The sequence below is a fragment of the Anopheles stephensi genome, chromosome 3 (assembly GCF_013141755.1).
Source record: "Anopheles stephensi strain Indian chromosome 3, UCI_ANSTEP_V1.0, whole genome shotgun sequence".
Lineage (NCBI taxonomy): Eukaryota > Metazoa > Arthropoda > Insecta > Diptera > Culicidae > Anopheles > Anopheles stephensi.
In genome coordinates, this window is record NC_050203.1 from 30,459,250 (window position 1) to 30,480,823 (window position 21,574).

The 21,574-nt window shown below is 46.3% G+C and overlaps 3 protein-coding genes across 5 annotated transcripts in view; 1 reads left to right on the forward strand and 2 right to left on the reverse strand.

Annotated features, from left to right (window-relative positions):
• Positions 1–36: 36 nt before the first annotated feature.
• Positions 37–21,574, forward strand: part of LOC118509477 (HIV Tat-specific factor 1 homolog) — a 56,914-nt gene continuing 35,376 nt past the window's right edge. Inside the window, exons 1-2 of the mRNA XM_036050117.1 lie at positions 37–252; positions 9,939–11,174. Coding sequence (XP_035906010.1) covers positions 9,951–11,174 — 1,224 coding nt within the window. The 5' untranslated portion in view covers positions 37–252; positions 9,939–9,950. The remainder of the gene's footprint in view (positions 253–9,938; positions 11,175–21,574) is intronic.
• LOC118509476 (X-linked retinitis pigmentosa GTPase regulator) lies at positions 200–4,551 on the reverse strand. The gene is made up of 5 exons (XM_036050116.1): positions 3,566–4,551; positions 3,246–3,491; positions 2,018–2,182; positions 429–1,946; positions 200–341 (listed from the first exon to the last, which is right to left on the reverse strand). Exons 1-5 carry the CDS (start codon positions 3,621–3,623, stop codon positions 268–270), a joined length of 2,061 nt encoding a protein of 686 aa, XP_035906009.1. The 5' UTR covers positions 3,624–4,551; the 3' UTR covers positions 200–267.
• Positions 12,011–21,574, reverse strand: part of LOC118509478 — a 113,109-nt gene continuing 103,545 nt past the window's right edge. Inside the window, exons 4-9 of one of the 3 annotated variants that reach the window (XM_036050119.1) lie at positions 16,520–17,180; positions 16,161–16,433; positions 15,949–16,060; positions 15,709–15,765; positions 14,866–15,045; positions 12,011–14,779 (exon numbers count right to left, since the gene is read on the reverse strand). In XM_036050119.1, the coding sequence (XP_035906012.1) occupies positions 14,011–14,779; positions 14,866–15,045; positions 15,709–15,765; positions 15,949–16,060; positions 16,161–16,433; positions 16,520–16,562 (1,434 nt within the window). In that variant the 5' untranslated portion in view covers positions 16,563–17,180 and the 3' untranslated portion in view covers positions 12,011–14,010. The remainder of the gene's footprint in view (positions 14,780–14,865; positions 15,046–15,708; positions 15,766–15,948; positions 16,061–16,160; positions 16,434–16,519; positions 17,181–21,574) is intronic. The other 2 variants (XM_036050120.1, XM_036050118.1) reach the window with 2 other exon arrangements.

Consider the following 21,574-nt stretch of genomic DNA (forward strand, 5'->3'; position numbering starts at 1 on the left):
TTTGACAGTTCCGACTGACGTTTGACCGCTCGGAGTTGTTTACATTTTCCCAAAACCGGTATTGTTTTCAAGCGGAGCATTAACGAAAATTCTGTGCGGAGTGTTTGCTAAAATGTTTAACGCTTCCCGCGAACGACAATCAGAAGAGTGATTCAGTGGTTCTTTATTTTTAACACAAAAAGCAAACCAAGCACAATCGGTTTCTCTCAAAGTGATTTATTGCAAAGTGGTGTATACAGTATTAAGAAACAGGTAAGGCCGTCGGATTCACATCAGTGTGCACACCTTCGATGCTCTATCCTCCGCCTGGATAATCTGGTCGTTTTTGGAATACTTTACATCTGCAAAAAATGAAGCAGAAAAGATAGCATTATTCTCAAATCGAGGGTTACTTGCGGGGGTAAATAATCTCCCCCTCCGGTACTAACCATCATCTAACACCACACCCGGATTCTTGCACGACACATCCATGCTTTTCGATTTGAGCTCCTTGAAGAACTTGCGCATCCGATCGCTCGATTTGGTGCTACCCATGCTACCGTTCAGCTTGCTACCAAGGCTCAGCTTACGTGCGTCCTCGCTACGATTGTTATTACTATCGTTGTTCATGCCATTTTTGCTCTGACCATTGTAGCCTTCCGAATGCTTGCCAGCGTGCTTGCCCACGTCCTCATTTTCTTCCTCCTCCTCCTCCTCCTCATCGTGAAAGGTGGACTGCGACGAGATGCTATCGTTATCGTCATCACTGTAATCGATCAGCTGACTTATGTTGGGGGTGTGCGTTTTCCTCGGGACGACATCTCTGTGCGCCGAGAAGCGATCCGCTTCATCATCCGCATCAACAGCATCCGATGGTTTCAGGTGGTGATGTCGTTTGTGATGCTTTCCGTTGGGTGTTACGGCCGGCGCTATGCTCACCCCGTTATCGATGAACCGCACGTCCGAATCACCTCTTTCGCTCGTTTCGATCGCAATCGATTCGTCCTTGGAAATCTCCCGTTCGACGTGTTCCCTTCGCAAGCGTCTCTTCTCGTTGCGGATAAACTCCTGCGCCTTCTGGGCGTCCATCTGCAACTCGGTCGGTATCGGGGTAGCATTTCGCAGCAGCTCGAGTGCGCGTGTAACATCCAGCCGCTCTACGGCTGGGTAAGCCAACACGAGCGAATGCTCATTCCCACTAGCAATGTCCGTGACGTTAAAGTGACGGAATTTGTTAAGCTCCTTGAAGTGATCCGACGCCGTAAACGGGCAATCCTCATCGTACGTCGTTAGCAAACGGCCGGCACTGGTAACGAACGAAACACAATCGTTTGCTGAAGCGATCCTCGTAACATGCTCATCGTCCGCCAACAATCCGGCTAAACTCTCGAACGGCTCAAACCGCAAATCTTCCACCTTTCGCACCCGGTTTGAGCGATACACTTGGCCGCTAGCCAGCAGCAAATACACGCAATCCCATCCCGTAATCTCGCCCACGATCACCTTCTCCGGAAGGATGCAGTTTTCCAGCTGTTTCAGTACCGGAATAGTGATCTTTTGAAATTTGCCCACCAGATAAAGGGTGTTCGCTGTGGTCAGGAACAGTGTGCAGTAGTTGCCACAGAACACCTGCCCGATCGGTTCATCCAGTGCGATCCGTTCCGGTTGGGACAGTATTTTAAGCGAATCGACTCCACCGAGCTGCTGATGGCTGTTGTATCCCCATCCGTAGCATGTGCCGCTGGAACTGAGCAGAATGAAGTGGCTGAAACCGGCCACTACCTGCGTGAAACGTTCTTCCGTGGAGTCTTCCAGCAGATCGTGGAACTCCCGCAATTCCACAGGGAACGGTGTATATTCACTGTTATCGGTGGGATTTTTGTGCAGTGTCGTAGCCTCCAGCAGGGACGGAACCTTCGCGTTGAACGGGAACACATTTTTCCCACAGTAAAACACCTTACCGGATTCTGGGCAAATAGAAGAAATTGAATTAAAAACCCGCTTTTTTCTAATTTTAGGAGCTAACGCTTCAACCCACCAGCAAGTATAACACAGAATCCATTTCCTCCGAAGCAAAACGAGTGGACTCGCTCCTTCAGGCGCTTGATCGTGCGCACGCAGGACGGTTTATGGACGGTTTCCGTTTTGCCCAAACCAAGCTGACCGTGTCCACTGAGTCCCCACACGAAAAGTCGTCCCGATTCTGGAATGTTTAAACATTGCGACACAGCAAAACGGGGGAAAAGGTTAAGGAGATGATTAATAGGCGGCACGGAAACTCCAAAAACACGCTCTTCCTAAGCAAAATCCTACCGAATGTCTGGTCACTTTCGAGGCGTAATGGGTGGGATGTATGGGTAAATATTAAACTACCGGACCGCGAGCGCCTTAATCGTGCGATTGCGTGCATCGGCGGTCGGTGGGCAGCTCGCATCCCCTAACTTTCACTACACTCCTACGTTAATCGGCGTACGTAGGGGGAAAAAGTGTAAAGGGCGCAACATTTAACACGACAACAGATTGCGCTAGTTCTTCACGTGCCTGAGGCTAGCGATTCACGAGCGGTGAGTCGGATGTATTGTTGTTTTGTACTGGCCGATAGATATATGGTCATAATTTACCCGTAAGCACCAGCTGGATAAATACTGATTGCCAAATGCTAGAGGAGCGGTTTTCTAACTCTGCATGACAACAAGCACCGTCACCTGTGGTGAAGACATTAACTTGGCTCAGTGCGGGAAAGGAGGTTCCATTTTTCGCTTTGGTTTTTCTTTTACCGATAAGACGTCTCGCTTTGTTTCTCGGTCAAAAGCAACGCCGGGGGGGTGGCAAGGAATGAGTTTGTCGAGTGTTCGTGTCTGTTTTCAAGTTCACGAACGCGCTTAATTAAGCGGCAAAAGGTCAACCGAGCATTATTTCGCGAGCTAACAGCGCTCTTGACACTCTAATGTTTCTATTGGGAGCAAAAGAATGTTTGGCTAGCACTTCAGCATTGTGAAGAGGCACGATACCTTAAATGGAGCCCTGTTTTCTGTTCAAAACCTCGAGTTTGTAATTTAACTAAGTAGTTTAAGAATTTCTTTTGATTCTGCTTTATCATTTTTGTGTGTCGATGAGTCGCCAAAAAAAAAAAATCCCCCCATCAATTCATGTTCATTTCCGGCCATTTTTTGCCGAACAAAGCGCAACATTTGCCTTCAATTTGTCACGCATTCTGTGCCTACGGGAACACTTCCGTAAACAATGCGTCCACCGCAAAAACTTACCGCAAATCACGCCACTTTGTTTGGAGCCACAGACAATTTTCACGATCGGATCATTCTTGACGAAGAAGTAGCTTTGCTGCCGTATCGGCACATCCTTTTTGGGCGGGTTCGTCGGTTCATCACCATCCCCTGTACCGGTGGGCTCCGTCGGTGGATGGTTTGCCCGGTCGATTTGGGGTGTCGTTTCCTCCTTTATTGTGTCGTCGAAGAGGTACGATTTCCCGAGCGTAAACACGGCTCCTGTGTCTGGTGGGGAATTTAGGGAAATTAAACCGTTAAGAAAATTCGCACGTGTTGGTTTAAATTTCACTTCTAATCACCTGGCACATCGATATCCACATGCATACCGCCTCCGTTTTGATCCGTTGTGTTACACATTTAGGTGTGTTTTAAGGATAGAATCCAATTCCTTGACTTGGATTAGTTACACTTTTAAAAAACAAAATGTATCTTCAACAGTCCTTTCCCAACACTTCGAACTAAGTAGCCCGAAACGAGCTCATTCCGTCCAGCACTATCCCGGTTTGACCTACTTCCACGTGCCTTACACTGTATCCCGAGCGTGATTAACACTTTCAGCAAACATACACTCCAGGTTACGCGTGGCGCGTAATAGAAAAATCCTTGTCGGCTGGCTTGCTTCCTTCGCACCGACGTTGTTGATTTGCCCGCGGTCCGTTCGCTACTGAGGTACCCAGCCGAAGCGTACGGGTCCTTTTCCCATCCAGACCGACCCTTTTCTGTTCTGCTGGTGGACGATGAACTAACACGTCGTGGTCGTGCCACGTTGTAGTGGTCGTGCAGCAAGGCTATCCACCACACTACCACACGACACAGAGAAAGTATCCTTCAAAGGATTCAGCCTGTGGGTCTGTGTGGGTCCGTTGACTGGTCAGTTGACTGCCGTTGATGAAGGGTAAATATGATATAGAACAAGCGGGTGCTTTCATGTATCCCGGTGAGGTTGGGGATGCAAGTGACATACAAGAAGGGGAAAGAGGGTTGGTGTAGTAAGCTGTTGGCGGGGGTAAAGTGTCGCTTCATCTATGGTGCGGGGCTCGGTGTTGGCACGGCCGGTTATTAAGTGTGCCGCCCGACCGGGTGGTGGTGAACGTTATAGAATCTTTGATAATTTAGATATTCGACCGCTGGTACACGAACGTGGGAACCGTTGGGCCGGAAATTATTGATTCACGAGACAATGGGTTCCCATTCGGTGCGTTAGTATCCGTGCTGATCTATTTATGGGTGTGTTTTGTATTTTATTCTATGTTTAGAATGGATTGAAGATAAAAAACCTTTCCTTTTTTTATTACTGATTGCTATTTGTTTTCTCCTTTGTACAAAAAAAGACATCATCATACAACACAAAACAAACGGATTTACATGATGTGTTTGCATTGCCCCATTGTTGCGCATTGCATACATTCAGGCGGAAAAGATTCACGTTGCAAAGTGCATTTTGCATGAATAATGAATCGCAGTGCTCGCGGGGCGTGGGACGAGCTAAAAGAGCAAAAGAATAAATAATCAACTTTTATAAAGTTGATTGAAAACTCCAGCCGGTTTAAAGTACATCGTAGTGATAGATTCCCAACTGAACGACAACCGAGCGCCATTGTCAGTGAAACGCCTTTCCTGACAATTGATTTCCCGGCTAGACTTAGACACGCGGGACATCAGGGAATAACGTGTGTGTGTGTGTGTATGAGTATAATCGATTTTCCACCGGCAAACTAAAGTTGAAAGAACTGTCCAGTCTATTGACCCCTTTATGGTGGTACCTTCATGCGAGCAGGACGGGTCGTGTGGCCTCAGGAAACAGAATACGAAATAGGCCACAAGAGTAGCTGACGGACAACAATGTGGAGGAGGACTTCGTTGAATCGTACCGCTTCCGACGAATAAGTGTCACAATCACAACAGTGTTGCGTTTCGAAAGAGTGCAGCCATTACTATCGGAATGGTCGAATTATGTAGGTTTAATAGGGAAAAGTCTTTCAGAGTGTGATGATGAACGGTTGGAAAAGGAAAACCCCCATAATACTATTCCTTTTATCCACAACGCTCCATCGATGAGGGAGGAAATGAATGCCAGTATTTAGTTGCCTTAGGTCCTTTTAGCTTTCTTAGCATCGATAAATACTGGCGCCCCAGCTTAACGATCAGATTGAAACACTTTTCTTCAGTATAACTTAGTATCGAAGAATCGAGGCTTCCTTTAGGGTTTTTTTCCCCTATTTGTGTGTCACCATAAGAACACTGATCTGGAGCACACTGATTTCGTTCGTCCCGATATTTAGCGAGATATCATCAAGAAATGAATATTCAGCTGCTCTAAATCCGTCCCTTTCGATTGCAGCTTGTTAATCCGGGGGACATTATTATGCAGCACTTCTCGCACGATGAGCTAATTGTAACTTCTCATTAGCTGATAGTTCGGGTGTCCCAAATACAACACTCCAACACTACTTATCGGGATCTTCCCTTTGCTGCTGTACCGGATTGCCGGAAGTATCGGAATGTCTCACAGTTAACAGTAGTCACCCTGCACCGGCAGTTCGAACAATCCTTGAACTTGCAGTCGTCACCGTTCGTTTAAAACCCCAGGAAGCTACTGCAACTCTACCGCCGTAACCATAACGCAAGTAGGAGAGAATGTACCGAATGACGCTAATCGCCTGCCCCGGTTCCGTATCCAAAACAAATGCCGCCCAGTTCCACCAGTTTCCGAAGCTAGGGAACGGGCTGGAATGGCGTCGTTTTTGTTGCATAGTTGCATGTTTGTTTTGTTGCTTCCTGGTCGGGGTCCGAGGTGCGCCTTGGGGAAAACAATTAAGTGTTCGAGAAACAGTGAGCAACTTTCACGCCTTCGTTCCTTCCAATCTCACCAGGAACACACGAAGAGAATCGAGAACTTTGAATGCAGCGAATGGAAGCGGAGAAAACAAGGTTTCGCTTGCCAGTGGCGCATGCCATTCGGATTTGTATACGCCCGATGGTTACTATCACAGTCAGTTTGGAGCCATCGTTTGGTGGTAAACAGGTGGGAAAACTTGACGCCATGGTTCCGTGCACCGGAATACCTGTATGTGTATAGGAATTTTTCTGTAGATGGGTGTGAGTGGCATTAACTAGCCAGATGCTATTAACTAACCGCAGTTACTCGTTCGGTGTGGCAATATGCAGTTTAAAGTTTATCGCATGATAAGCTTTTACATTAAAAAGTAGACCAATTTTGGATGGGAAACCAGCGATCAGCGAACAAGTAGCTTAATAAGTTTCATTTAGCTCAAAGCCTTCGTCCAAGAGGTCTGAGCTGTCCTAAGCGGACTTGTGGCTATTATTTGACGCTTAGACAATGGCAGTTTTTTAGTTCAGTTGCTCAGTACTAGGTTTTCTGAGCTTCAGCGATCAGTTGCTTCTTCGTATTGGTTAAAGAATGATAGGATAATGTCCTCTGACAGAGGTTTTCCCAAAATGCTTTATTTGGTGCTGTTGAGGTTAATTGAAAGTCTATTGAATGTAAAACGCGCCCAGCAACTGAAAAATATTTCACAAAACTGACGTCAGATGCTCATCATCATTGTATCATTGTCATCATTGTAGCGGCTCCTCCATTGTCCTTCCACACATACGGAGCCAAAAAGTCTTCTGAGCATCGTCCTCTCGAACGCGGCTTACAGGGTTTCAAATTAATAACTCTAAAGTATGGAATTATGCGACTTGCTGTGCATAGCTTTCATTTATGCCAGAAAGACTTCCTTCTGCTCTACGCTTATAATTTGAACGATCCAGTTATCGAACGTAAACGTTATGCCAAGGAACTTGGGGTGCTGCTTGACGATAAGTTGAGTAGATTACGCATCCATAGTGTGATGCTTAGCTGAGCTGTTTGGCGATGCAGACATCCGGACGGTTGTGAAAGCTGGAAGGATATACTGGTGAGGGCATGTGATGAGGATGCCGGACTCATGCCCTACCAGCAAGGTGCTCGCCAGTACCGTGTAGGGATACAACTCATAGTACAAACGAATTTCCTATCGTAGATCCTTGTCAGTAAAATTCATAATCATGATGAAACGATCCCGAAGGCAATTCGCAAACCATTTTTTACATTCCAATAACCTTCATGAAACAGTTCCAAACGGTAACTATTCTATGCATTTTTAGTGCACCGAAACCATCCAACCCTGAATGCATCCCTGCTGAACGCATGTGTAATCCGGAAGCTTACTCTAAAATGTATGAAATGGGCACCATATAATAATCAATTCATGGGGACCTCCCCACAAGCAACAACAAGTTCACGTGATGAAGCCAATAAGCCTCACAGCAACAAAAAAGAGGGGAAAACATTAACATAGGATTTTCCAAACACGATGGCGTCGCGCCCTGTGGATGGTGCGTTTTTATCATCACCCCGAAGGGTGGGGGGGGGGGGGGAGGCGTTTTTCTCGTTCGGAAATCAGGCCGAAATGTGACCGACTTTCCGTGCCGTTAGTAACCAGCGGGCAGTTTGTGATGGAAATGCATAATTTATTGTCGGTGCATTTGATGGGCGATGTGGAGGAAATCAACAGAACAAACCAAAAAAAAAACAAAAACCAAAACGGCACACATGAAAGGGAAGTACACACGAAATGGTGCCCTCCATACGGGGCGCGATGGAATTCCTCGATTCCTCGTTTGTGGCCCTCCGATACCGGGCGTCCCTTGGGTCTATTGGTCAGAATTGATCGGACCGGATGAAATATTCAACCGGAGCTCTGCTTATGAAAGCTTGAGTAATGGCCAGAAGCGTGGTTCGGTTATGAATTTCAGCTACAGTAGAGAATCGATATGCTAATATAGAGTCGGTCAGTAACCGATTACTGTTGACGCTAGCGCCGGTAGACTTTAGACTGTTTGTCTGTCATTAGCGTTTCAATTAGGTGAACGGCTCTGGAAATTGTGTCACTGACTGTGTAAATATGGATTGATTGTTGGCGACACGGAGCGAAGTGAGATATGTAATTGAAAGTGGGCTCAATTTATGAGTGCATTAAACAAACATAATGTGTTGGAAATATTGAAAGGGGAGAAAAATTAAGTTGTAGAATTTATTGAGGATTTAATTGATTCTTGATGAACTGCAATTCATTCGATTCACAGTGCCTGTCAGTTTTTTTGAAGTTTCAACTTCTTCTTCGTTTTTGGTCTAACGGTCGCGCGTTTAGGCCATATGCCTTTCAAATTTTGGCTTACGAGACCTATCGATACCACGTAGTTTGATAGTCATTCCTCACTATGGAGGAACGTTCCAGATGGGATTTGAACCCCGGTCCTCCCTTATGAAGACCGGCGCCGTTATCGCATCTACCGACTCTCACCACATCAGTGGTCACGCTTAGCTTCAACTAGCACTGGTAAATAATGAACTATAATTGGTCCTTTCCGTGACGATTACAACAGCTGCAACGAGCTGGCGATAGTTCTGTCTAAAGAGATTTTTTTGAGGCCGCTTTTCAGTGGAAATTTTAAAAAGAAGCTACAAAAAAAAATTCTCACGATCGAGTAAAATATTCATGCTCGCTCTCTCTCTCTCTCTCTCTCTCTCTCTCTCTCTCTCTCTCTGTGTGGGAAATGAAAGCAGTGCGAAATTAGCTTCCGTTTTATCCCGTTCCTATTATTGTACGCCTTCGTCAAGGATACGGATGGGAACTGACCGGTGGTTGCGTTAAACGCGTCATCATAACAATTAACGTAGCGCTATGCACCTTACCGTTGACGTGTTTTGTGTTCCTTGTTTGTTTTTTTTTTGCTGGCCTAGCCGGATGGACTCCCATATCTATCCGGTATGCGTCAATTAACCCTCACCTACATTCCACATTCAGATGTGTTGGATGGCAATTGGGGGAAAGAAAATCGATACCAAGTTTGCGTCGTCGTTATTTGCGTTGGGTTTTCATTCATGCGAATTTGCACGAATCGAATTCCACCAAGAAAACCCTCAAATAAAAGTCCGCCCGAGGTTTTGGGCTGGTCTTGGTCCGGTTTCGTTATCGGGTGGCCGGTCGTAAGGGTAATGGGCGGTAAAGCGTTCCGCGTGCTGCAGAGTTTGGTGGGAAGCGTGAAAAGCACGGATTTTTCCCATCAACCTTGCCCTTCTTTTTCGGGTTTGCTTCGGCGAATGAGTCCAACCCGGGGCGGGGTGGTTGGACTGGACGTATGGATTTCGGGTTAACCTTGTGCCTAATTGGCGAGCACGGTTTTACGGTGCCCGGTTGTAGGTGGTCAGCAAAGGGTCGTGCTGGTGAATTTAATTAATTCATTGAAGCAATGTTTGCGTTTTATATATTTTATGGTTATAATAAATTATATCGTTTGCAGAATTTTTATTTTATTTATATAATAATTTTTTATTTATTTATTAAAGGGTTCTTAAAAATAGTATTTTACTAATTATATTTAATTTTTTATATTAATAAGATGGGGTGATCCAACTGAACACACCCGACCACTTCATAAGATTTGTCAAACGAATTTGACAAATGTACTGACATCTTCAGTGTATCTCGTTACATTATTCGCCCTTCCATCCGGGCAAAACAAAACGTCATACGCCATTCTCAGTCGCTCCCAAGGCGTCAAGTCTATCGAGTGTGCTTTATTGACCTGTGCATTGTGTACGTCTTTTCTCTGCTCTTTCAGCTCTGTCCAACCATGTCCAGTGGTGAAAGTAGTGATTCCGGTGACCCATCCAACGCAAGTGCTACACCGTCGATGAGCTCCCGTGAGACAGCGGCCAACGTAATGCTGACCGATTCGGAAAACACAAACAACGAGAACCGTGTAATCGAGATGGAGTCAAATCCGGGCACGGAAGATCCCGAAGGAACTCCTCCTCCACCGACCAGGGACGTGGAACAAGCTAATGAACCTACCACGGGTACGAGTGTCCCCGAAGGGGAGAAACAGGTTGATGAATCTGGCGAGAAGGAAAAACAAACACCAGACGACAATACGGACACGTCCACGTCCAAAGCGGGGAAAGATCAGTATGCCGAGCATGTAACGTACAATGAGGCAGGAGAAGCAATTTACACCGATCCGGCCACAAAGTACCAGTACCGCTGGTGCAAGGAAAAATCCGAATGGGTTCCACGGGACGGACAGGCACCACCGTCTGGTACGGCGGGCGAAACACCGGTGGACAATCCGTACGAGAATGAACACTACCGGTGGTGTCACGAGAAGAAGGAATGGATCCCGAAGCAGCAAACTCCAACCGAGACGGAATTCTACCGCTGGGATAAGGAGGCGCAAAAATGGGTACCGAAAGAGCAACCAAAAGCTCCGTCCGAGGAGGACACCAGTGCACAACAGGATCGTCAGTACGGGTACGAGGATGGTGTGCACACGTACAAGGATAAGGATGGGGCGGTGTACTTCTGGGACGACGAACGGAAAGCCTGGTTCCCGAAGGTGGATGATGATTTTATGGCCATGTATCAGCTGAACTACGGGTTCATCGATAACACCGGTTCGGGTGGAAGTGTCCCATCCCAGACCTCATCTAAGGTGACTCCCGGTGAGCCGGTGCCTGGAAGAGAACTCCCCGGACGATATGTCGCCGGTGAAGATGATGATGATGATGATGCTGATGCTGAAGAACAGCAGGCCGAGGCACAGCGGGCTGCAGCAGCGAAGGGCAAGAAGCGGAAAGCTCCACCGGAACCACCGAAGTGGTTCGACCTGGCGCCGGAACACAACACGAAGGTGTACGTGTCCAATCTGCCGACCGACATTAGTGAGGAAGAGTTTGGTGAAGTGATGTCCAAGTGCGGTATGGTGATGAAGGATCCGAAAACGCACAAGCTGAAGCTGAAGCTGTACCGGGAAGCTGATGGTACGCTGAAAGGTGACGGGCTGTGTCACTACATCAAGGTAGGTGCATGTTTTGGGCTTTACTGGGGTAAAATGTAATTTTTGCAGAGGTGAAACTAATTGTCAGGGGTCTTCTTTTCGGCTTGACGATGTGCTACGAGGTCAAGCCAACCAATATCGAATGGCTTCCTAGGCGTGTTAATACACGGATGGACAGCCTTTGCCACGGGAAATCAAATGTTCCGGATGGGATTTGATATTAAGTCCAAATTCCAAGTCCCGGTTTCTAGTTGGTCTATCAGCTATAAACGACACAATAGATCGTTTTTGGCTAGGATTTTGACATGTTTGTTGCCTCATGTGTCAGACGATTTTTATTCATTTAATCATTCGTTTTTATTTCAAAGTGTTTAATAATATTAGTTTTTTTATTTGTTTTGTTTAATATTTGAAAAAATATATATATTTACTTTATATGTTCATTTAAAATTTTAAATAATTATTTCCTTTCGTTAAACTTTTTGAATTTTTAAAGTCAAAAGAAAACAACCAAAAATGTTCATCAATTTAAGTTATTTCGTCTTTTTTGTATGCATTTTAACACAGAAGTCATTTGAAAAGTTGGCATAATCATTATTGATTTGAATTTTATCGTCTTATTTTTTACATTTAAGAGACTTTTTTCTTTCATTTATCTCATTGCTTTATTGATTTTCTTTATTCATTTAACGCTGTAACACAAAAACCTTTAAGTTACTACTTTACATTACTTACTTTTCTTTTTTCTTTTACAACTTTTTCCTTCGTGTTTGGAGAAGTGTAAAATATTTAATTTTTTTTTTGTTAATGTACTTACCATTTTTATAATCTTCCACAAAGTGAGAATAAATCAAACCATCGCTCAAGTAATACTTTATTGCAACCAGTAGTATGCTTCGCTGTTTTGTAAAACAATTCAAATGTGCGCTGTCCTATGCCGGATATCGGGGATCGGGACATCCACATCCACCAGTGGAAACTGCATCGATTGGTTTGGTGTGTGTGTGTGTGGTGTGTACTGTAAATTTGTTCTGTCTGCGTACCTATGGGTACTAATATGTTGCTTGATTGAAATACTTTTGTTTCGTTTCGAACTCGTTGTATGTGACCTGTTACTAGCTAGCGTACTGGAGTTCCGCACCGGGCAACATCCCCTATGGGGACCTATGGGGGCTGGCTCTATGGTGTGCAAATTCTTCACAGACGATCTTGGCACGCTCACAAGACACACCCAGGTATACAGGAGCTTACTATCGTACATATAACCCTAAACACTGCTCCGCCACAATTCCTTCAATTTGCTTCACCCAACTTCGCCTCTCTCGCCCGTGACGAGATTTGATTCCCTCGCAAAACCAAAAAAGTCACCGGGTGACTTTGGTTCGTTTCCTTCTCGTTAAATATATCCTTCGGGCCCGTTTTGTAGATTTTAAGGTTATACAAATATGTTATACGTTCGCGTTTTGGCGTTTTGCTTGTTGCTGCGAGAATCGGAACTCTCGGTCACTTCACTTTCCTGGTCACAGAGTTTCATTTGTGCTTCTTTAACTTGATATCCCTAGCTCTTCAAATAATGAAATAAATCCATCGCTGCCCGTTACTAGGAGCCTTCTAGAGCAGAAGTGTAGTACGAACAGCAACGGTAGCAATAGTAACCATAATCATCCTTCTCCGCCTACTAGTAGTGATTGTAGTAATAAGTAGTAATAGTATGGCAATACGAACTAAGCGCTAATGTTAGTCTTAACTTTACATCGACGAGGACATTGGTCGGCGATCAATTCTACTCAATTTTTTCTTCCAATCCCTTTTTTTTCCTCATCGTTTTTCCAAACTTTATTTTTTCACCTAAACCATTTTGCTTTCCTTTCGTTCTCTTTATTCTACTGTTGTTAGTACTATTTCTTAAAATCAGGATTGAAAAGCTTCACTTTCTGCTGGTTGTATACGTTCGCTTCGCTCCGCTCTTCACGAGCTGATTTGTTCTGCACAAGCCGTAACACCCGGCATTTTGTTTCACGCTTTGAGGTTTTTGCTTTTTTTTCTTTCTCTTCTCTTTCTTGAATTGTTTCATGTGTTTAGTAGTGTTTTTTTTAAGATTTTTTTTTCTCTATTTACTTAACTCGTTTTGGTCGAACTTCTCTTATACTCTTAGTATGTATCGCTAACACCCTACCTTGCTAACAGTTTCATTGAACGAGATTTGTAAAGTTGTGTAATGCGCGAAAGACGATTTTGTTGTTGTGTGTGTACCATCTCGGATGGGTGGAAAAAGGGGAGGTTTCTCTCGTTTAAAGTTTTAACGGATTTATTCAACATGATTTCTTATACATGCTTTGGAAGGGGGTGGGGGGGGGGGGATAGCGTACTAAAGTACTATCGTGTTAGAGACTGTAGTAAATGATTGCTACTGATGCTATTTGTTTGTTGTTCCTGCTGTAAGTTCCAGGTATAAATTATCTTCTGCCTAACTCGAAATCCACGCTGGCGTTACTATGTAACATCAGGATGCAAAGAATGAAATTCTTAGAGAAAAATTATACATAAAAAACCACGAAAAGCTTCACCAAGCTTCCTCGAGAAAGTATGATGCTATCGATCGTATCGATATGTGTGTGTGGACTCTGTTCGGATTGAGGTTAAACGAGGTTGGTTGGTTGCTAGTGTGTAGTAGCGCCATCATCGTTCGATCTCGAAGGTGCTTGTTGTTCGTGTATTGGTGTTGTTCCCAAGAAGACTCGTACTACGCTAGTTGTGCTAGGATTCAAGGCTTCTCAGAGAATCCTTCACCGGTGATCACCTCTGACGCCTCGGAACGTTTGCTACTAGGAACCTCTGCGTGTGTACTGTGCCATCTTTACTGGACCACCTCATTTTCGCGATGCTGTTTGCGCAGCTGCTGCTGCTCCTTCATCTTCTTCCGCTTGGCACGGTCCTGGAAGAAGAGCAGCTGCTCCTCGTACGTTAGCTTCTGGAGCCGTTCGCGCAGCCGATCCCGCTTCGACTTCTTCTCGTCCGTGCTCATCGGGTGTGTCGTGTGCTTCTGGCTGTGGGTCATCGGGTAGCTCGGGAATCTGGTGGTCAGCGGGGGTCGGCCCGTAGTTTGCGGCGGTGCTGGCGTCGTAGTTGTCGTCGTGGTGGTGGTCGTCGTCGTTGTGGTGGCACTGGTAGTACTGGGCGCGTTCGTTGGAGGACGTGTCGGTACGAAGAAATGGGTACGCTTGGTGGTTTTGTGCTGTCCCGGTTGGTGACGGTGTTGATGTGGTAGGTGGCTTTCTACACGTGCCGATCCGTGCCCCATGCGGTAGCCACGTGCCATACCGGCCTCCCGGTTCTTGCCATTGCGTGGGCTAAAGTCAACGTTAAACTGTGACACCGTGTGATGGTACCCGTTCCGATGTCCGTTATCGATCGTGTTGATATCGTTCGGTGTGTCCGGTGCGTACTGGGCTAGGTGTTGCTTGCGGCCGACCACTTCCGGCGGGATGTAGAAGGGACCGGTGGGGTCGACGACCCGCTTCCTGGCGGGCATCTGACTGCGACGGTGTGCCGGGCGCGGTTGAATCGAAGGGTTTGATTGCAATACCCGCTTCATGCTGTTGTAGATGCGTGGTTTGACGTAATTGCTGCGGGTGGGGCGAACCAGAAAACAAGGGATGTAGAAGTAAAGATTTGGGACATCAAAAGCTGGATAACCACCAGAAAACCCTACCTTCGATTGTTTCGATTGTTCGGTTCGTTCATGATGTACACCATCTTCTCGTTGGCCTTCTGGTCGGGGTAGGTCTTGTTCCACTTGTCGTACATACTGTACCGTCCCGAGGCAGACACTAGCGGCATCCGGTGTTGGCAGATGAAATTGATCTTCTTTGTGCACTCTTCGGCCGACCATCTATGCGTGAGTTGGAACAGAAAAAAAACCCCACAGAAATTAGCAAAACGAACGGTACGGAATGTCGGTTGAAATGCAGAAACAACGTTAACAAACTACATCATTATAAGCCCGTGGTTGTTACAGGAAGCTTTCACCGAAGCAATTGTGCGCACAACGTTCTACAGGTGCTTCAAACATATTAGGAGGTGCCGGTGTGGTTTCTTGGATTATTCTGGCCGTTAAGGGGTTTTTTTTTATTGTTGTTGCAGGTTATTAAGGTAGTGATCGATAACTACGAAGGTATTATGTGGAATAATGTGCAATAGAAAGTTAAGGTCCTGTCCGTGCAGTGGGTTGGATACCCCCAAACGCTATGTCCAAAAACATTGAAAGTATACACCAACAAGTGTTGTTCGATGTTCGTGTACAGGTTTACCTTTAAATTTGCTCACACAAAGTATGATAAAGAGAGAGTGAGATGAATGACAAGAAAAAAAAACGAGCTCTAATGTTCATACAACGAACGAATTTAAACATGGATATTGAGCAAATGATCGAAAAACGGCAAGCATTGCCTAGGGCGCGCGCATCAGGAGGTTATGCATATATCGCTCGGTTGTTCTCTCGGGAGCGTTCGTTTGTTGGCTTTACTTTCATCGCTTCCCCATCATCGATAGTTACCTGAACTTGAGGTCTGACCGTAGCAGTGCACAGTTGAACTTCAGATCCTTGCTGCTCCTGCAAAAAATGCTCATAAGTTAATGGACTCTTGGCTACTTTGTCGTTGCTGTGCGGATTGTGCGATGTCGCCTGTGCCGGTGTGCCACGACCCGTTTTGTGGTGACGCACTTGAGGAACTCGTTTGTAGTTGTGTGTGTGTGTGTGCTAAAAATTACAGTAATAAAGCGAATCGGCAATTACCCAGGAAAGATTTGGCTGAACGATTGATACTCGATCTCGCGCCCATTGTGTCCCCATTGCCATTTCTTCAGCTTCCAGTTGAAGGTACCGCCGATCCAAAGGTCTTCTGACACTGGTATATTTTTATGGGAGGTTTTACAAAAAGGAGGTAGATAATAAGAAAATACTGGATTAAAATAGACAGCTTTGAGGGACAAGCCGACAATCCTTACGCTTGATTTTCTGCAGATACTTCCGGAGATGCTTGTCCTCGTACATCATCGGCTCGGCCAGCTTGCTGTTGTGGTCCTTACACTCGAAGTACGCATCGAGCCAGTTCTGTTTGTTGGGCGAGATGTAGTAACACTCGTTCCCGATGCGGCTAAACTTTGGCGGGCACATGACGTACATACGCTTGAACCGGCGGTACTGTGGCTTGGCTTCCACATCGTGCCGCGTGTCGTTTTCGGCCAGCGCTAGCGCCACCATCGCCAGCATGCAAATGACTGCCAGAAAAGAAAGATCAAATTCGGAATATAAGAACACTCATTAAAATTGTAACAGATCCAGTTGCCATCCTTCGTGCGCTTACCGAGTAATACCGTTTTCGAATCCATGCTGAAGCCAGCTGCCATTAATCAAAGAATGTGTTACCTTCCTTCAGAAGGAGTTCAGTTGTGCGAAAAGAGCACCGATTACACGCTGAAATATTATCCGATTCGGGTTGGACGCACAATCGCGGGCAGTAAAATGATGCTCTCGCGAAAAGCGGACACACTAATTGAAAGCTTAGTACACAGGCTCGGAACCAACCGGGTACTATCCACTGACGTGTGGCACGACGTCCACGTGAACTGAATTTAATTAAAATTATTTCACCGAAGTGGGCGCCGAGTGGGTACTAATTTTCTTCCGCGGTGCTTCGTCCCCTTGGACGGAATTTGTAGCGTGTGTATCCTTTTTACCCACACTTCAACTGCCGGGAACCAAGCGGAGTATAATTTCCTTTTTTCCCCTTTTCCGCTAGCAAACCGATGATACTTCCCGTTAGGCTTCGCCCGTACGCTTCGATGAGCAATAACCGGAAGCAGAAAAATGTGTGCAAGGATCAAGTTTTTAAGCAGGACGTCGTCCGTCGTGTTGCCAACGGTGGTGAGCTTCCCTTTTTTGCAAGCCTTTTGTGACTCCTTTCAAGCGGGATGCCTCTTGATGTTGATGATGATTTCGTTTGATATCGTATCTTTGCAGAAGACCTAGAGAGAGAGGGAAAAGCAGAGAAAAAAGCGGGGGAAATTAAAATATAGTTCCTATGGAATGATGTGGGGAGATAATTTGTCTCCTTTGAAGCTGTCGGTATTTTAATGCCGTTTACACGCGACCCGACCCACCGGTAATAAGGTTGATGTCATGGGAGCGAGCAGCCTAGCGCCCTCTAGGTGTGAGCATGGGAAGTACTCATCTGGCAGTCGCGAGCATGCCTTACCGTACCAAGGATTTGTGGTTGAACAACGTGGGATGCTGTTTCTTTTGCGGGCTTATGAACCTAACAGGGAAGTCATAAATAATTCTCATCCCTTCCGTCTCGTCTCTCCCACATCCCGTTCCTTTTCCCCCATCACGTTGGGAAGAAGAGCAGCGCCACAGTGTTAATGATGCCACCAGTGATTGCAAATGGTGTTAGGTGTAATATCCGTTAAATATCCTGCCGAGTGTAATTTTAATTGCCCCTCGATAGGCACAGCCCGAACGTGACGATTGCGAATACGAAACCGGTGAACCGGTAACATTGTACGGCGCTGGTGATATCATACGAAGCAGATATCGCATAAATGTATGAGCACACGTTGGCGAAGGTGTAACGTCTTCTTTCCGAGAAACACGTTGAGCCGAGGGCTTTGCCAGATCAGCGTGTCGGTAAGGATTGGACGGCACACGGTGGGATTGGTGGGATGGAACAGATAGTCGCGAGGTAGTCATCGCAATGCTCCACCCACCATCAGCCATTTGCCATAAGCGGTCGTGGCAGATCCAAGCGGATGGATATTTGGCGCGTTACGAAGGAAAAAAGTCTGGAGCGTATTTTATTTTTATTATTACAAGCATGCACCCGGCATGCGGTTTGCTTTGCGGCAGTAGGGGAAAGAAAGTATGAACGACAGAGCCGAATCGGAAACAAACCGACCGTCCCACCAGCAAGCCGGTGGTGTATAAACTACACGCTGCGCTGTTTACCGCTGGTGTGGGTGTGTGTTTCTTCGGCGGGATCTATTGCGTCCCCTTGTTACCGTGGGCTGCAGTAGCAGCGCATTCTTTTCTTCTGATTTCATCTCGCGTTTCATGAATTCATCATTAGAGAACGACATAATTCCAAAACCCCATTGCTAGCTTTTATGGCTAACCTTTGCGGAATAAACGCACACCGGTCACTGAGGAGGTTCTCCACCCTGCTGTGCATCACATCCGCCGTGTCTGAGCTCTCTCTCTCTCTCTTCCCCCGGGGGAAAGTTATGATGGAGGAGCTTAAGATTATGGCGCCAGGGTTTTGTTTGCGACTCTTTCTCCAACCAGAAATGTCGGTAGCATTATGATGTGCGCTGGTGGGCATCAAGTATTAGCAGTAAACTTGGGTGAGCGAAGAGTATATTAAATATCTCATGCTCTGTCCCGGTTGTGGTATTAGCGATTGTGTTCCAAGCTCTCTCTCGGGAGTGCCCTTTCGACCTCCTCTTCAGTCGAGCGGGCTTTGGAGCAGTGCTGCAGAAGTGCACTTTTCACGGACAATGCAACTGTGCGGGTAGTTTGGCCACAACAGGGGCCCCACAGGCCACAAGGTACGTTTAAAGGTCATGGATTTGTGGCTGCAGGGGAGATGCATGGTGTGCGTACGCCCCGCAAGGATTACGCCATCCAGGGAAGTCCCTGGCATGTGTTCGTGTACACATATATATTTTTTTGTCACGGAGAGACACTTCAGACACACGAATCAAACCGGCCCAAGGTAAACGAGACGGTAAAAGAGCCAAACGAAAGCCCTCTGCACTGCCGAACACTGGCGTACCGATTGTTGTATTTATTTTCCTTTTTTCAAGTTGACTTGATGCTGGATTAAGAGAGAGAGACTCAGACCGTGCCCGTAGTACAATCTGCATACACAAAACTAATAAATCATAGCAAGGTGCGAATAAGCTTAAGTAAGCGAACGAAGTGCCGGAGAATGTTTTTTCGGGCGCAAGATCTTACCTCCAGCGACACAATTGCAGATCGACGGTGCTTTCATCCTTCTTCGGACATTCAAGGTTTCAAGCTGAAGTATTGCAAGGTTTCCCGAGGTTATGGTCGGATGCTGTGATCTCTTAAATTCTTCCCGCTCTTCGCCGTTAAAGATACCGACGTTGATCGTTATCGTTCAAGAATCTGAGGATCGTGATAATCGCGTGTGGCAATCAAAACTGTGTCCCTCGCGCTGTTCATTGGCAAGAGTTGGTAAATAATTTTTGGGGTTTTATTTACCCAAGAGCTTAACTTGTCGGTTCTCCGTACCTCCCGGGGTGTACTTGTGGCCACCGAGTGCATGGTGGGATTTTCCATAATTGTGTGACCTGTGTGCGATGATTAGGTGACAACCTTGCCCAGAACAAAGGGACCCGCTTGTTCAAGTACAATGTTGTTCGCTCACCCGTCCTGGGCGAGTAGGACAAGACGGAAGGGTCAACAGAGTGTTGTTGAACCAATTTCATTCATTCGATTACTAATTCTTCAATCATGATTGGCAGTCACGGTTAAAAGGGGCAGGTGCGCGCGCGCGCTACCAAGTGGCCACCGTCGGCGTTTGGACCATAAATGAAGGCATAAGGAGAGTTTTACTTTAATTTAATAGGGAGAAGAACCCCCGCCTTATTGGGCACATTAAAGCGCGTGTCACAATTTGTCCCTTGCGCATGCGGAACCGGTTATCGCAATCCTGTCCGGAGGATTCCAACCGTCTTTCTCTGTTCGTAACGTACACCATTACCCTCTGCTGGCTCCAATCAAGTATTGCCGAGCCCGAGGGACAATTCCACTTCGATCGGATACCGGTGATCGTGACCGAACACCTCCCCGGTTTCTTGTGGTTCAAGTTTGCTTTTCGGTGTACCCATTGCGTGGATTTTAATCGCAATAATTACTTCTTTCTGTTGACGCACGCTTTCCGGGCGCTGGTTTCGTGTTATTTGATTCATTGCCCGTGTTTCGCGGTCCCATTCCACAAATGGCAACGTGGCAAGTGGGCAGCTGCAGCTACTATTCGCCCTCGAATCGAGAAGGAAGGAGTAGCATGGGAGACGTAAAAAACATCTTAATAAGCAGTAGCTTCTTAGCAGGACGTACCAACTTCAAGGAAGTTGGTCGTGGTGGTGGTCGTAGCAACGTTTCCTTTCATCTTTGTGCGTTCCCGAATGAATGGTCGAGAGCTTCGGGACCGGTCGGAAATGATGGAGTAAGTGAGAACAAGGCAAAAACACTGGGCTAGATGGACATGGCGAAAGGATGATGACAAAAATTCAATTACCGTGCATAATTTATGCAAATAAGTACAACATCATCCTGCACACACAACTCGTTCGTCGCCAGTCTGACTGAGAGGGACGATGGAAGACCACCGATATGGGTGCTTAGTACGGCGCTTGAGTCTTCGCCGGGAAAATATTCTTCCCCACAAGATGCCTTCCTTTTTTAGGGCCACTTTGGAGTACACGACTAGCTGGAGTCGCATCCAATAGCTGCATAGTGTGCCCAGCCGATACAAACTTTCTGATGTTTCAGTTCCAGACGCTACTCGGTCTGGTTGTTATGTTGGAGGATGTTCTAGTATCGCTCGCCTATCCTCGAAGCTTATCCTCATCGCATCATCTAATTGTTGTTTCACTTTCACCGCTCACAGGGATTCCGTTTTCCGAACGAAAGTACTTCATCGGATTATCCTTGCCCGTGGAGACCGGTAATGCGTTCTTCGACCACAGTCTTCTCTTTAAAGCGTACTTCAAGGGAAACGGAAAACTACCTCACCGCCGTATGCGTGGAGTGTGAAATTAAGAAAGTTGTCCTTTCGATCAGTTGTGTCAGGCTGCCTGCCGGCAATCGCGATATCGCCAAATCTGCTTTCTTTGACCGACTTATATCCTCCGCCAAAACTGGCCCGCGCGTGAATGGTGGCGATTAATTGCGAATTAGCCATTCCGGGAGCTTGAGAGCTTTGGGCGAAACTGGCGAACTCCGGTTCGGTGATGAAATGGAGATAAATTAAATCCCACGCCCCGACAGCTCCGGAAAGGGGGGGGACCTGAGCCTGATGGACGATTTCGGCGTGTGACCTTTGACGGTTGGGGTCTTTGAGACTGTGAACATTAAATCTGTTTCCGGATGAGTCTTTTAAGGGAGGGATGATGTCTTCGCGGTTGTTTTGATGGTTGAAAAATTAAATTTGGTTAGCTTTAAGCGTTAGCTATGGGATATAGAGTATAAGCAAAGTAACCTAAGGAACTACATCCACCGCTGTAGACGATCATCATGTTGTTGGTAAAGCGACACACATGCGGTTCTCTGGAAGGAAGTGATCGGAGACACGGTGGTAATAGGTAGCAGACCGGTAGTGAGCAGTAATAGCACC

What these genes read in the sequence shown, in the direction of transcription:
- LOC118509476 (XM_036050116.1), bottom strand. Translation starts at nt 3,623, where the DNA reads ATGTGTAACACAACGGATCAAAACGGAGGCGGTATGCATGTGGATATC. An exon ending in ACAAAGTGGCGTGATTTGCG is followed by an intron (nt 2,183 to 3,245) that starts GTAAGTTTTTGC and finishes TAAACATTCCAG; the next exon opens with AATCGGGACGACTTTTCGTG. An exon ending in ATTCTGTGTTATACTTGCTG is followed by an intron (nt 1,947 to 2,017) that starts GTGGGTTGAAGC and finishes CTATTTGCCCAG; the next exon opens with AATCCGGTAAGGTGTTTTAC.